Genomic DNA, 14,638 nt, shown 5'->3' with positions numbered 1-14,638 from the left:
TTTTAAATGCGTTTATATCAACATTAGTCTTTGAAATATGCGTTAGTTTATACAACCCACTATGATGTGTGTCGCTTTTAGGATAAAAAAGACATTACTGTCCCAAAGAAGTAGTATTGCATACACATCATTAGATGAAGTTCTACATCTAGTGAAGTAGCTAACCGATTTAGCAGTATCGGTCTAAGAAGCAAACGCCGATAAAAAGCTAAATTCTTCAAAACTGTTAGTCGTTTCTCTATCTTTACTATCGTTGATACTTTTCATAGTTTTTACTTGTGTATTGATTCACAACAGTTTCTTTCAATTGCATATTTAGTAGATAGAAATTTTGTAAATAAATTACTTCAAAACGATTTAAAATATGTTATTTAAAAATAACTAACATATTTAAAACGATTTAAAGAAAGTTTTATGGTGGTGTAATGTTAGGCTTATTCGAAAAAGTACAAAAAAGTTATTTATCTCTAAGAACGCTAAAATCAAAAGATATTATGTAACAATAGATAAGTTTTGTTGTTTTTTGAAGACACTTTTTTAAATGGCAGAGTTGAATGATAGGGCTGGAGTTGACATTATATGTATTGAAAGTAACATGTTAAGGCTTCAGAGAACTGCTATTTTGTAAATACTGTTTATCTCTCTTTATCATCTTTAATTGCAAGTCAACATTTCTAATTTGTTTAATAATAAAATTTAGTAAAAATTAGTTGTTTATAATATACTAGTGATTTATTTAGTATATTAGTGGTAGTTTAAGTTATCTGTATTTATATATAATAATTTAGAATTATTAGATCCTGTTAAATATTCAGATTATTATTAGTATTTGTTATTGTTATTGATTCCATATATTTATATTCCCTATGTTGATATGCATATTTGATATTCTGATATTCTAATATTGCCTAATATTGTAAGTAACAGTATTTTAAGATGATCTCAAGTTACTCAGAGGCAGTATCTGTTCCGTCGTGGATGCCAGGCCCTGCAAGCGGACAGTGGTATTTGTTGATTTATGCAATTTTCATCACTTTTTGTAAGTTATCTTGAAATTTATTTTATTTCAGAAAACAAAAAATGCCATCATAAAACTGTCTTTAAATCGTTTTAAGTAGTTCACATTGTGTTTGTGTGATAATTGGCCACATGTTAAATAATTTACAGCTTAAAACTCAAAGGTCGCATTCTATGGATCCCATACATTTTGCATTGGGGTGGTTTTTAGAAAATCGGATGATGCAAAAGAAAAGTTTCTTCATATCATCTAAAATTTTGAGAGGGTATTTTTATGATATTTTCAAAAAAAAAAAATTCAAGCCAGAAACTCAAAAGTAGCTATAAAAATAAACACTAAATATCATATATATGCATACTTTAGTAGAGCGAAACAGCACTACCAAGAAGCGTTAGTTAAAGGAGATCACAAGCACGATTTGAAATATAACGCTGGTAACGATAAAAAGACCAAAAGGAAAAGAAAAAACATCCTGTATTCCACGCCACCATTTTGTTTGTCGGTAGAGACTAAAATCGGTAAACGGTTACTGGAAATTGTTAGCCGAAACTTTGGCTAAACGCACCTGTACCATAAAATTTTGAATAGAAAACTGTTGAAAAATTTCGTACTCGTGCATGCTAAACATCCAGATAATGTCTCGTAATCGCAAAATGTTGGAAGATATGGCAGAGGAACGAAAGCAATGCAACTGCAGGATAGATGCATGGCAATTGTTTATTAACAAATGTTATCTATAGAGCGACGGTAATAACATCAGAGAAAAGTAAACAGTATGTTTAATCATCAGCTTTATCGCTTAGAAGAAAGTATACATGGCATAAATGTTTTTTTAACAACAGTAAATACAGACTAAAAACTACGCATTCGAAATATACTTAGGAAATATACTTGGGATTTTAAAGAAAGGAATAAAGTTTTTAGAATTAACTGGGAAATTTTAGTACAAACAAAAAACAAATTCAATTTAAAACATGGCTGCACTTTCTGCAATATGCAAAACACGATATCTCAAAATTAAACTCAAACCTAGCTTTAAATAAACGAAATGAACTTTTTAGTAATTGTAAACATTTTTCAAGCAAGTATTTTAATTAATTTTAAACGCTTACGCAAACTTGGTGTGTCTTATATTTTTAAATGATTTATTTAGTGACGTAAAACTCCTTAAAGTTGTTGCTTAATTTTATGTACATTTTGACTTATGTTCTAAGATATCATTACAATAAACAAACTGAAGAGCTTTTGTATTTGAAAACTTAGTGTATTTGTAAACACGAACTTTGGTCGAAAAATCATAACAAGAACAGCTTCGATGTACCGATGGGAAGCTTCCATGGCGCAGAAACTTGCGAACTGGTTGGCCTATATATCTTAGACATACAATTATATTTACAACTACCAGCGCAGCCACATTGACTTCGAATTCCTGAGTTTAAACTATATAATTTGAAATTTATATAATTTGAAAGGGGGCAACTGCCGTTCAGAGAACATCGTTTACAAGGCCACAGTTAACTCTGGCGTTGAGACGATGCCAATCATAAAAAATCTTTTAAAGGCGGCATATAAGAAAATGACACTGAACTTTCGAAGTATGTTTGTGGCTTAAAGCGCAGCGGCATTCACTTTGAAATATCCTGGGAAGTTATAAAAAGAGCACAGCCTATAACTGACGGCAATAGCCCAATATGTAGGCTGTGTCTCAAAGAAGCAACAGCCGTTGTATGTGCACTGAAAGACAAGAGATGCCTAAATAAAAGAAGCGAGTTTGTATCGTCTTGTAGACATATAAATAAACGCTTTTAAAGTTTAACAAGTTTTAATTTCATCTTAAAATAGTCTAAATTTCACCTTGTACCTTAATTTTATCTTTATCTCTTTCAATTATCTGTCGTAATATATATTTACTCACTGAAGTTTTATGAATTTTTGCCAGTTTAATGTCAATTGGGTAAATTAATTTTTGCACAAGCCGTTTTGCATGATTTATGATAGTTTCAGAATTACGTCATAATCTATTTATACTAATTTTTTTAACTTTCATTTGTGTGTTTTGTTTTTTGCTCTATTTTAAAATTGTTTTGAAGCTGATGAGTGCATAGGCACGAAACTCGAGTCCTTTAAATTTTACATCTTGAAATAAACTTTTTTATTAATAAAGCCCTTAAGGTGGGCTCAGTGTGAAATATTTAATTTATCAAGTTAAATAACTTAATTCTAATTATATATATACATATATATATAACTTATTGAAATGGCGATTTTAAAAATTCTGGTACATATGTTTCATAAAGCTTTAATTTTTCATAAAGCTTTAATCATCAGCCAGTTAAATTCTAAATAAAAAGCACTATACTAAACAAAAATACAAAAGTTATGCAAAAAAACAAAAAACAGTATGACGTAATATTGTACATTACAAATATTCAGTACAAAAATCGATCTACCATCTAACTAATCAAACAACTAAAATTACTGTATTTTATACTGTTTTTTGTTTTTTTGCATAACTTTTGTATCTTTGTTTAGTACAGTGCTTTTTATTTTGAATTTAACTGGCTGATGATTAAGGCTATATGAAAAATTAAAGCTTTATGAAACATATGTTCCAGAATTTTTAAACTTGTCATTTCAATAAATTATATATACATATATATATATAATTTATTCAAATGGCGATTTTAAAAATTCTGGAACATATGTTTCACAAAGCTTTAATTTTTCATATAGCCTTAATCATCAGCCAGTTAAATTCAAAATAAAAAGCACTGTACTAAACAAAGATACAAAAGTTATGCAAAAAAACAAAAAACAGTATGACGTAATATTTAAAAGCCCTTCAAGTGGGCTCAGTTGAAAGTGTTTAAGTTTAAACATTAACCTTATTTTATATATATATATATATATATATATATGTATAAAATAAGGTTAATGTTCAAACTTAAACACCTTCAACTGAGCCCACTTGAAGGGCTTTTAAATATTACGTCATACTGTTACAACGAAAATTTTTGTATTTTGAATTTAACTGGCTGATGATCAAAGCTTTATGAAAAATTAAAGCTTTGTGAAACATATGTTCCAGAATTTTTAAAATCTCCATTTGAATAAATTATTTAAAAGCCCTTCAAGTGGGCTCAGTTGAAAGTGTTTACGTTTAAACATTAACCTTATTTCATATATATATATATATATATGTATATAATTTATTGAAATGACAATTTTAAAAATACTGGAACATATGTTTCATAAAGACAAAAAAGGTTATCTCTAATCTTCAGCCAGTTCAAACTTAAAATAAAAAGCACTTTGGTAAACAAAGATGCAAAAGTTTCCAAAAAAACAAAAGCAATATGTCGTAAGAATTGAACATTGTACATTACAAATATTCAGTACAAAAATCGATCTACCATCTAACTAATCAAACAACTAAAACTAACGAAAACAACAGTTAATTGACTATAAAATACTTCAAAATTTCTTGTATTTTAAGAGGAGCTTTTTCATATGTCGACAAGACGATATGAATTCACTCCTCCTATTTAAACAACCTTCCTTTATTAACGCATACATAACGGCTGTTGATTCTTTTAAGCACAGCCTACAAACAGGGTTGTTACCATCTGCTATTGGCTGTGCTCTTTTTATCACCTCCCAAGTTAATTTAGAACCAATGTTTTTACGCTTAAGGCCGCAAACATACTTCGAATGCTCAGTTTCATTTTCGTATACACCACCTTTAAAGGATTTTTTATGGTTAGCATACCGAAATCTGAATTGAGTGGAGCATAAGCCGGTGTAGAACTTCTTCTCAAGGTCAGAGTTAACTGTTGCCTTGTAAATAATGTTCTCGGACCGGCAATTGCCCCCCTTCAAATTATATTTACAGCCACCAGCGCAATTACACTGACTATTGATTAAATTACTTTTGTTTAAAATCCTTTGATTATGTGACTTAATTAATCTCTCCGAATTCGCCATACATGAATAACTGATTCGCATATTATGTTTGTTAAATATCTTTGACATTGGGTTATTTTTGTTGAAATGTATTTTTACTAGATTTATAAATTCTTTGCCGATGTTTGTTTCAACTGAAGTACAGAATGGGGGATTATACCAAATTATATTTCGCTTTCTTTTACTTTTATTGGTCGTTTTGTTTTTTTGCTTCGTTGTTTCAAAATTAAGTTTATCATTGTAACCGCAAATGCTTGCTCATCAAAATTTAAATTTTCATCCCTTTTTGATAAAGGAATTTGAAAAAAAAAGTTAGGTGTAGTTTAAAGCAAAAGTTTCAACATTTTTAAATTAGCACCTATAAACTAAACAGCTGTTAGTTTAAAGTTCACTGAAGAAGGACTGTTGTCCGAAATCGATTTGAACTAAAGTATGCAATAAACTTGTAAATTTTTAAACTATTGTTTTATTTTTTGTAGTAGTTTTATGAAAAAATGCGTGAATTGATAAGTTTGTACTATCTGCTTGGATTCAAGAGGAGAATTCTGATTGTTATATTTAAATTAAGCTACTTAATATAGAGAAAAGTTATAATCAAAAGTATTTGGAGATTCTATTCATAGAAACGTTTCAATTCAAGAGTTTCAAAAAAAATGCTAACATATGAATTTCGAAACAATAAAAACTTCGAAAAGTATTTTTATCTAATTATAGATTTTCTTTAGACAAAAATCAACCACACCAACTATATTTTAACAAAAATAAATAATGAGCAGTTTCTAAAAAAAATTCAAACTTACGTGCTGATATACACTCTGACGTTAATATTGAAACGCTTAGTTAGTTGAGGGAGAGAACGATTTCCAAAGGAAGTCAACTCGTTGCCGGTCAAATCTACAACTTCTAACTGGGTTTGTTCCAATAGCAAACCTTTATCGAAATAGTTTTATAGCTTTAATATACATTTATAAATACAGTTTTTGAAATTAAACTTAAAAAAGAGTTAAAAAGTCCGTTTCCATTAATGTTTACGTGGAGTTTTTAATCACTTACGATAGTTATTAATGAATGTTAATATATAGATTGTATAACATACTTTTTCTAAAAACAAAACATAAAAAATTATCATATAGGTATCCTTCAAACCTAGTTTTGTTTTTTTATCTAAAAGTTAATTTCGTAGTACAGTAATTTGCCGCTTGAGATCGCACTTTGATCACAGAACAAAAATTTTAAATCAGCAAAAACGTGGTCTTTGATAAATTAAACCAGAATCTTAATTTTTGTTTTGTATTTTAAACCATCTTATAATTACTTTAGATTTTAAACGATCACAATAGTACTTTGAAATGCTAAAAGAACCTAGTAACGAAAAATTAAAGTAAACTTTATAAAACAAGACTAATAAATAAGTTTACTTCGCCACTTGAATGCGGAAGTTATACGTTTATTTAGTTAATAGATTTTTGTGATCCGCATCAAAATTTACACTTGTATAAATCGTTACATAATTGCCTATATTTATCTAAAATTGAAATTTTTTTAAATCTCAACGACACCGATTTTAATGCCTTTAAACAATCCACAACTATGAAAAACAATTTTGAGTCAATTGAGAATATATAAACCCACAAGATTGCATACCTCTGCACCAAGAAAAATTCTCATCTGTATATCGAAACAACTATCGATATTATTTTTCTTCTATACATGATCACCAGATAAAGTAAAAAACTGCACGAATTAAAAACTATATCATTATCAAACTGAAAAAAAAAATGGTCGATTGAAAGCGTAATCTATTGCATTTATAAGGTTTTTTTAGTAATAGATTGGTTAAATTTAACAACAAAAAAGCTTACCATTCATTTGCTTTTTTTATATATAATATTACTCACTCATTTTAAAAGCTCCCAAGAATTCTTCTATTGGGTTAAAGTAGCAGCGGATTTTACATTATTAGTTATACATGTCTTTTTTTACATATTTTACTTACATGTGTCTTACCTTAACTATTTAATTTATATTTTATTGTTGCAAAACAAGTGTTTTTAATTTGTTTTTGTGTTAAACATGATTGCGATTTTTTTAACTTAAGTATACGTTTACCACTAATGTTGTTTTTATATTATACATGGTTGCAACAGATCAAGCTGAGAGAAATTTCCTGATTTTTTATTATAATTTTCCTGACTTTTCTAAATAAAACTCTTAATTAAACTTATTCTAAAATACATAACTTAACACTTGAAACTATACAAAGCATTCAATCTATTTTTAATACAGCTTAAAACAAAAGTTTTTTTGCTGAATTCAATCATCAAACTTCTATTACATCACTTGAACCATCTGTGTATGATTGATGTATTTGCAATAAACAGCTCTATCAGCAAAATACTTGTATTATTACCTTATAAACACAGCTTGTCTGAAAAAAGACACAATTTTTTAGCATTTCCTAGCATAAATGTATCTAAATATACCAAACGACATATAAGGAACTTTCGCAATTAAAACCTTAAATTGATAACAAACTTTCACAACTAAAATATTAAAACAATAACGTACTTGTTCAGTATGTTAATAGAAAAATTTTGCAGTTTTATAAAGGATATTTTACCAATTTATACCAGATGAAGGCATTGGCAATTAAATAATTTTTTAATCTCTAGGAAAATTTTGGAATTTTATTCTGACTTTAAAGGATCTTTAATTAATTTTTACCATTTTAAGGCTTTGGAAAATAAGGAATTTTGTAAATTTTAACTGACAAAGTCTGACTTTATTTTAAATTTTATCAAATTTCCTGACTTTTTTTTCAAAACCTCCCATTTTTTCCTGAATTTTGTCATTTTTTTTAATTTTTCTTGACTTTTCCTGATTTCCTGACTTTTCCTGACCATGTGGCAACCCTGATTATAGTTTTGTGCAGGTGTAGTATCATTTCGACAGGATTATTGTCAATTTTTTTATCAAACTTTGTAATAAATTTGTTATTTTAATAGGAAGATTGCGTTAAAAATTGTTAGTTTTAACAGATTTAAGTTAACTTATTAAATAACTCAAATTGTTTAGATTTCAATGGTAAAATTTTACTCAAAATGAAACTGACTTTTTGTAGAGAACTTAGATTTTAAAATCTCTTCTCGTTTAAAACACGAAAGCGCTTCTTTGAACAAAACCATATTTATTGAAATTAAAGCTTCTTATGAGAGTATTTTTTAAAGACATTTAAATTCAAATTAGTTCAAAAATTTAGATAATAATAGATTAAATGGACAATCCCGCAACTGGCGTGCAATGTGGAAAAATCCCCATTATAGTTTTTCTATAGACATTAATTTTGGGAAAAAGGGGCAAAGCATCATAAGTCATTAAAGAAAGGTAATCAAGGCAATTGAATAGACTTGGACAAAATTATGCGCTTTTATCCAACAGATACAGAAAAGAAAATGAAAAAAATCACCAAGAACGTTTTAAATCTCAGAAAAAAAAATTCCCTGAATACCGACTTGCATTTTTTGATAGCATAAAAACTGGACATGGTAGCTAGTTATGACTCTGTAGATAAAGCAAAATTTAGTAGAATTAACAAACGCAAGTATAAGTAGGCAAGGAAATATCAGAATCATTTTGCTCATCAGTGATGACAAGTAAAGAAATTTCTGACATTCCTCTTGGTGATACTGCTATGATTTCTATTGGATTAATTTACTGTAACTTCAGCAGCTCCGGGCAAAGACTTGGATTTAATACACAGATTTCAAAATTCAAAAGTATTGATTTATTTTGTGCAACCTAAATCCACGAATCACTATCTCTGATACTTTGTTGAAGAACTAGGTTCTTTGAGTTTGTTTAATAATGATACCACTCTATCAGTCAAACCTAAGGATTTTGTAAATTATTAAATAAAACAGGATCAGCCCACATTATTTAGAACAGCGGTTCTTAATCTTTTTTCATGTTTTACCTCTTTTTAGAAGGTTATTACCAAATTTAACCCCAATTTACAAACAAGTTTTAAGTAAAAAACCTAGATTTTTGAATTTTAAGCTTATTAGATATAAAAAGCTGTGATATTTAAAGCCGTATGTTTAACTTTGAAAAAAGTTTAAATAAAACACTAAGTTATAAACTAAAGTTAAATTATAAACATTAGTTTACATAACTTGTAATAAAGAAAATTTACCTTTTAAAACAAGGAAATTTACCCCAGGTTAAGAACTGCTGATTTAGAAAGAAGAATAAATTACCTAAACTGCCTGTTTGTGCTAATGAAAAGAGAAAAAAATGATCTAGCAGAATTCGTTGGAAGTAAAGACATGCTTTTATCTTATCCTAGATAGCAGTCATTTTTTTACCAAACCTCCACAATACTGTATTGAAAAGGCTTGGATAAAAGATCTCTACAATAAATCAATTATTATACATTGTCTTCTGTAAAATGTATATCTAAGCTATGCACCGGAAACAACTGCAATATTGTTCCACTAAATTCGTCTTAGGTCGTTATATGCGCTTAAAAAGACTGCTTCTTGAGTCTGAAGACCGATTTTAGAACAAATTACCTAGATTTTTTTTTAATATTATAACAACCATATCTCGAGTGTTGAGTAATCTTTATTATTACACTAAGTCGGTCTTAAGGCGCTTAGTTCGGTACTGAGATTAGAAAATAGTTTAATAAGCCCATTCTATGACTTATAAGCTCTGATTTGTAAATAAGCGCTGACTACTAGAGTTTTATAAAGTTTTATTATATCGAGTATTAACTATAACGGAGTGCAGAATTTAAAGTAGTTAGCTTAAATATAAATACATATCTTAAATACATAAATAATTCTTATAATAGACCTAGAACTAGAGATTATTCCTCAAATACCAAGGTAAAAACTTATATAGTAGCAATAGTATAGTTGCAGATAGCTCTTTAAAAACTATGATTTCTAATTGTAGCAAAATTGATTTGTATATAAAAAATTAAAACAATGCAAATCAAGCTAAAAATAGTCAAGCAAATAAACATCATTTGAAGTTTTTGTGAACTGTTAAAAAAAGTTAATAAAGATTGTATCTAGAGAGGTAGCAATCTTTAGAATGCATATAACTTGGTGTTTGACTTTTGATAGCGCGTTAGTAAGTTAAATACCGTTTGCTAAGTGAAAGCTTTTGATATCATGTCACGAATTACTTATAGTCAAGTGTTTAGGTTTACAAAAGCTTTGGTAAATAAATATATCAATAGTTAAGTCATAATTTTATACTAGTTATTAGAATCTGTACAGCTTTGCTACTAAAAGTATTATGATGTAAAGAAAATACTACAAGTAAGCTTATTCAACAAGAATTAGTAACTTTTTTTTCTAAAAGTAAAGATAAAGAGACTTATAATTGTACTTAAAATATTTAAAAAACTTGTAGAAAGCTAATTAGTAAAAAAAATTGTATACAGCTGATTACTAAATTTTATACTCATTTTAAAAAGGAATATTGTTTTGGCTTAATTGTATGTTTCAATGTGTATTAAAAAAAACCTATGTCAATTTACAATTTAAAACAAGTATAATTATAGTATATGATATCATGTAAAAAACAATATACCTCAGCAAATTTAGTAGATACAAATTAAACTATATACATGTAGACTACTGCACAGCTTTTAAGAAAATTATGTTATGGTTAATATTACATAATTTATATAAGAAGGATAGTTAAAATAGTTCTACGTACACTAACCATCAGGCAAACTAGTTATTTTGTTGTTATTTAAGTTGAGGTACTTAAGTCTTGATAATTCAACGAATACACTTTCATTTTCAAACTGTTTACTACTGCTTTCAACTGCTTGCTTTGAATCAAAAGAAATAAAATTTTTTGATAAATCCCTGTTTTGTCAGAAGAATGTAAAACTAAAATATCTAATCATTAATTATATAAACATTATTAAAACATTACTTATCAACAAAATTTTTAATTCTTATTACATTTACATTAAAAATAAATTAATTATTGTGACTATTAGTAAACAAAAAAAAAAGATTACTTTACAATTATACAAAACATATCTATAATATGTGTATTTTGATGCACAACAACTTGAACTATACATGTCACTTTAAATTTACAGCTTCAACTAAAAGTATTTAAATTTATTTTGTGCAGATAAATTAATAAATTAATTTTTAACTAATATCTTAACCAAATATTATTAAAATCATGCCCTTGTACAGTTACTATATAAGAAATATAGTTTTAAGATGTTTACTATAAAAAAGCTGAGTCAATATTACGTCGATATAAATTGAATAAGAATTTTTAACTTACGCAAAGTTACCCTATTTTAAGATAATTTATTTACTTAATCTAAATCACTAACAGATATGTTAGACTATGCAGTCCGTGTAAAGCATACTGATGCAAAAAAGCAAGCTTGTTACTACTAATATCAAGTTGCTGTAACATATGCAAGTCTTGAAACACAAATTTCTGTTCGCTAGAGTAAAACATATCACTCGAAAGAGAATTTCCACTTAAATTTCTGTAAATTAGTAAAATTTTAAATTCAATAAAAACACCTTACAAAAAATTATACCTATTTATTAACTTAGCATACTGCAAAGGTGAAAGAATTAGTTAAAATAAAACTAAATTAAAATTGACATTTTGTTGAAGTATATAAATTTATGGGTTAATTTTTAAAAAATTTTTAACTAAAACAAAAACTCATAAAACTTAAATTATTATATTTTGACCTAAATAACAAACTTCTTAATTTAAATACTATTTATTTTTTAAGTTATTACAAGTCATTTGATATAATCATAGTTTAATGATATAACCACAAAGTTTTGTTTTAAATTAAGCTGTGTATTGGGCATATTTCTTTTCTCAACTTGAAAAAATATTTATTAAATAAACTTTTTGTGATAAATTACAGCAAAAATGGGATATAAAACAAAATCAAAATTTAACTTAAAAAACTGATGCAACTTACGTTAGAAAAAATAATTATTGAAAAATAGACAGGTCTAAAGCTAACAGTAAAACAACAGAATAACAAATACAGGGTTCGTGCGCGAATTTTTTTTAATTTAGCCTGACTGAGACCAATTTAGCCTGACATTTTTTCAAAGTAAGGAAAATCCCCTTTAGAAGTCATTTTAGGTATTTGGGGTCTTGATTAGTACTATTGTAGTTTCCGACTTCAACCAGCTTTATCTCAAAAATATTTTGAGCTTTAAAAATCTGCTGAAAGCAACTCATAGCTTAGTTACAACTCAATAAAATAAGACTAAATTGTGAAAAAAAGTGATTGACCCCATCCCCTATGCCCTTAACATAACAAATTCAGTGATAAGTTTTAAAATACGTGCTATATCTAATCTACTACTGGTGTAAAAATTTAATATATATTACTTAACACAACTTTTCAATTTAATTAAGCACTAAGTAAAAACATTATAAACAGAAGATTTATAATAAAACAACGTGCATTGTCGTGTTTTATTAAAATTTAAAATGAAATGCTTACAAGAGTATTAAAATAAGTAAAAAAATATTTTTATAGTATTTTAGCTAGTACTTAAAATTGATACATAATTATAAATCCTAAACTTTAAATAAATATAGTGATTGTTGATATCATATCAGATTTAAAAAGCTTACACTTAAATTTAAAAAAATAACCTTAAATATTTTGTTCTTGTATAGAAAAATGGATTGTTCCTAAAATTTGTACTCCCACAAAACTTAGTACTTATATCTTAAAACTAAGTTTTAGTGTTGTTAATATCTCTAATAGTTTTAGACAAACAGTAAAATATATGAATAAACTGCTAAGAGTTTTAATCTAAAAAGTATTTGGTATAAAGCCTTTTAATTTGAAATTAAAACAATTTAATCAACTAACATGGTTGCCACTGATCACGCTGAGAAAAATTTCCTGACTTTTTCTGACTTTTTCCTGACTTTTCTAAATCAAACTTTTAAATTAAACTTATTCTAAAATACATAATCTAACACTTGAAACTATATAAAGCTTTCAATCTAATTTTAATACAGGTTAAAAACAACAGTTTTTTTGCTGAATTATATCATCAAACTTCCAGTAAATCACTTAAACTTCCAGTACATCACTTTTCAGTGTATGATTGATGTTTGTAATAAACAGCTCTATCAGCAAAATACTTGTATTATTACCTTATAAACACAGCTTGTCTGAAAAAGACACATTTTTTTAGGAATTCCTAGCATAAATGTATCTAGATAAACAAACGAAATATAAGGAAATTTTACAATTAAAACCTTAAATCAATAAGGAACTTCCACAACTCAAACCTTAAAACAATAAAGAACTTAATCAAACACTTTTTTTTAATGTATGTACTAAAATTTATTTTCTCCATTTTTTTATTAGCACTTCAACCTCTTCATCTAATGAAGATATGGTTTCCTTCATCTGAACTGCATTCCGCTTCATTTTCTTGCCAGTTAAAATCATTTGCCTCATTTTATTTAAATCGCTCTCATCTGCTTCCCCTACACTTGTTGAAGAGAATCTTTTCTCTAAATCAAGCCACAACTTGTGGGCTTCATTTCTTTTCTTTTGGCACTCATTTATTTTTACTTTCATTTATAAAATATTTCCTCTTATCATTTAGTATAAAATTTAAAACAAATAAATATACTCTTATTTACTTTAAAAACTTAAATTACTCTAAAAAAAATACAAATAATAAATAAACTTAATCTTGGCATATACCTCTCTTATAACTTATTTTATAAGTTAAACTTTGAAAAAATTATAAAGAGGTAAAGTATACACAACTTGTTGCATAAAATACTAAACTAACTGCTTAGTTATAAAAAACTCAATTATCTACTTAAACAAAAAACACTTTAATTTTAAAATTACGCTAGATAAACTTTTGTGTATATATCACAGTTTCACTATGGAAGTGTCCTTGCTACAGATCATCAATACTAAAAAGCTTACAAAATCTGCTTGTTCAAGTAGGGTACTTGTTTAATATGTTAATAAAAAAATTTGCAGTTTTATAAAGGATATTTTACTAATTTATACCAGATGAAGGCATCGGAAACAAAATCAAATATTTTTGTAAATTTCTAGGAAATTTTGGAATTTTTTCTAACTTAAAAGGACTTTTAATTAATTTTTACCATTTGAAGGCTTTGGAAAACAAGGAATTTTGTAAATTTAAACTGATAAAATCAGACTTTTTTTTTTAATTTTATCAAATTTCCTGACTTTTCCTGATTTCCTGACTTTTCCTGACCGAGTGGCAACCCTGAACTAAGCTCTGAAAAACATAGCTGATGTAAACAAATTCAAACAAACAGCTAAGTTGTTGAACTAAACTGTAATGTTTAAACTGTATTTTTTATAAATTTTCATAATTATGACGTATATAATCTACCCAAAACAAATATTAAATGTTCTTAAACTTTTTTCAGAGATTCAACAAAAGGTCTTAAGCATTTATCTTTACAAACACTGACTGATCTTGAATCTAATAACTAAATTTTTATTTAGAAATAAATTCACATCTCAATTTTTTTAATCAAAAATTTTTAAGCTTTTGAACTGAGAAAAACTGATTTAGCCTGACTTAGCCTGATTTAGCCTGACGCGCA

General features: G+C 27.0%; 1 protein-coding gene across 3 annotated transcripts in view; it reads right to left on the bottom strand.

Annotated features, from left to right (window-relative positions):
• Positions 1–14,638, bottom strand: part of LOC145830662 (uncharacterized) — a 60,955-nt gene that overhangs the window by 18,932 nt on the left and 27,385 nt on the right. For all 3 annotated transcript variants that reach the window (XM_082938282.1, XM_082938283.1, XM_082938284.1), the window contains exons 9-11: positions 11,361–11,522; positions 10,721–10,869; positions 5,782–5,911 (exon numbers count right to left, since the gene is read on the bottom strand). In XM_082938282.1, coding sequence (XP_082794408.1) covers positions 5,782–5,911; positions 10,721–10,869; positions 11,361–11,522 — 441 coding nt within the window. The remainder of the gene's footprint in view (positions 1–5,781; positions 5,912–10,720; positions 10,870–11,360; positions 11,523–14,638) is intronic.

Source organism: Thalia democratica, chromosome 1 (assembly GCF_965202585.1).
Source record: "Thalia democratica chromosome 1, ktThaDemo2.hap1.1, whole genome shotgun sequence".
In the NCBI taxonomy this organism is placed as follows: Eukaryota; Metazoa; Chordata; class Thaliacea; order Salpida; family Salpidae; genus Thalia; species Thalia democratica.
The sequence above is the reverse complement of the archived record's forward strand: the minus strand, read 5'-3'. Positions and strand labels throughout refer to the sequence as shown.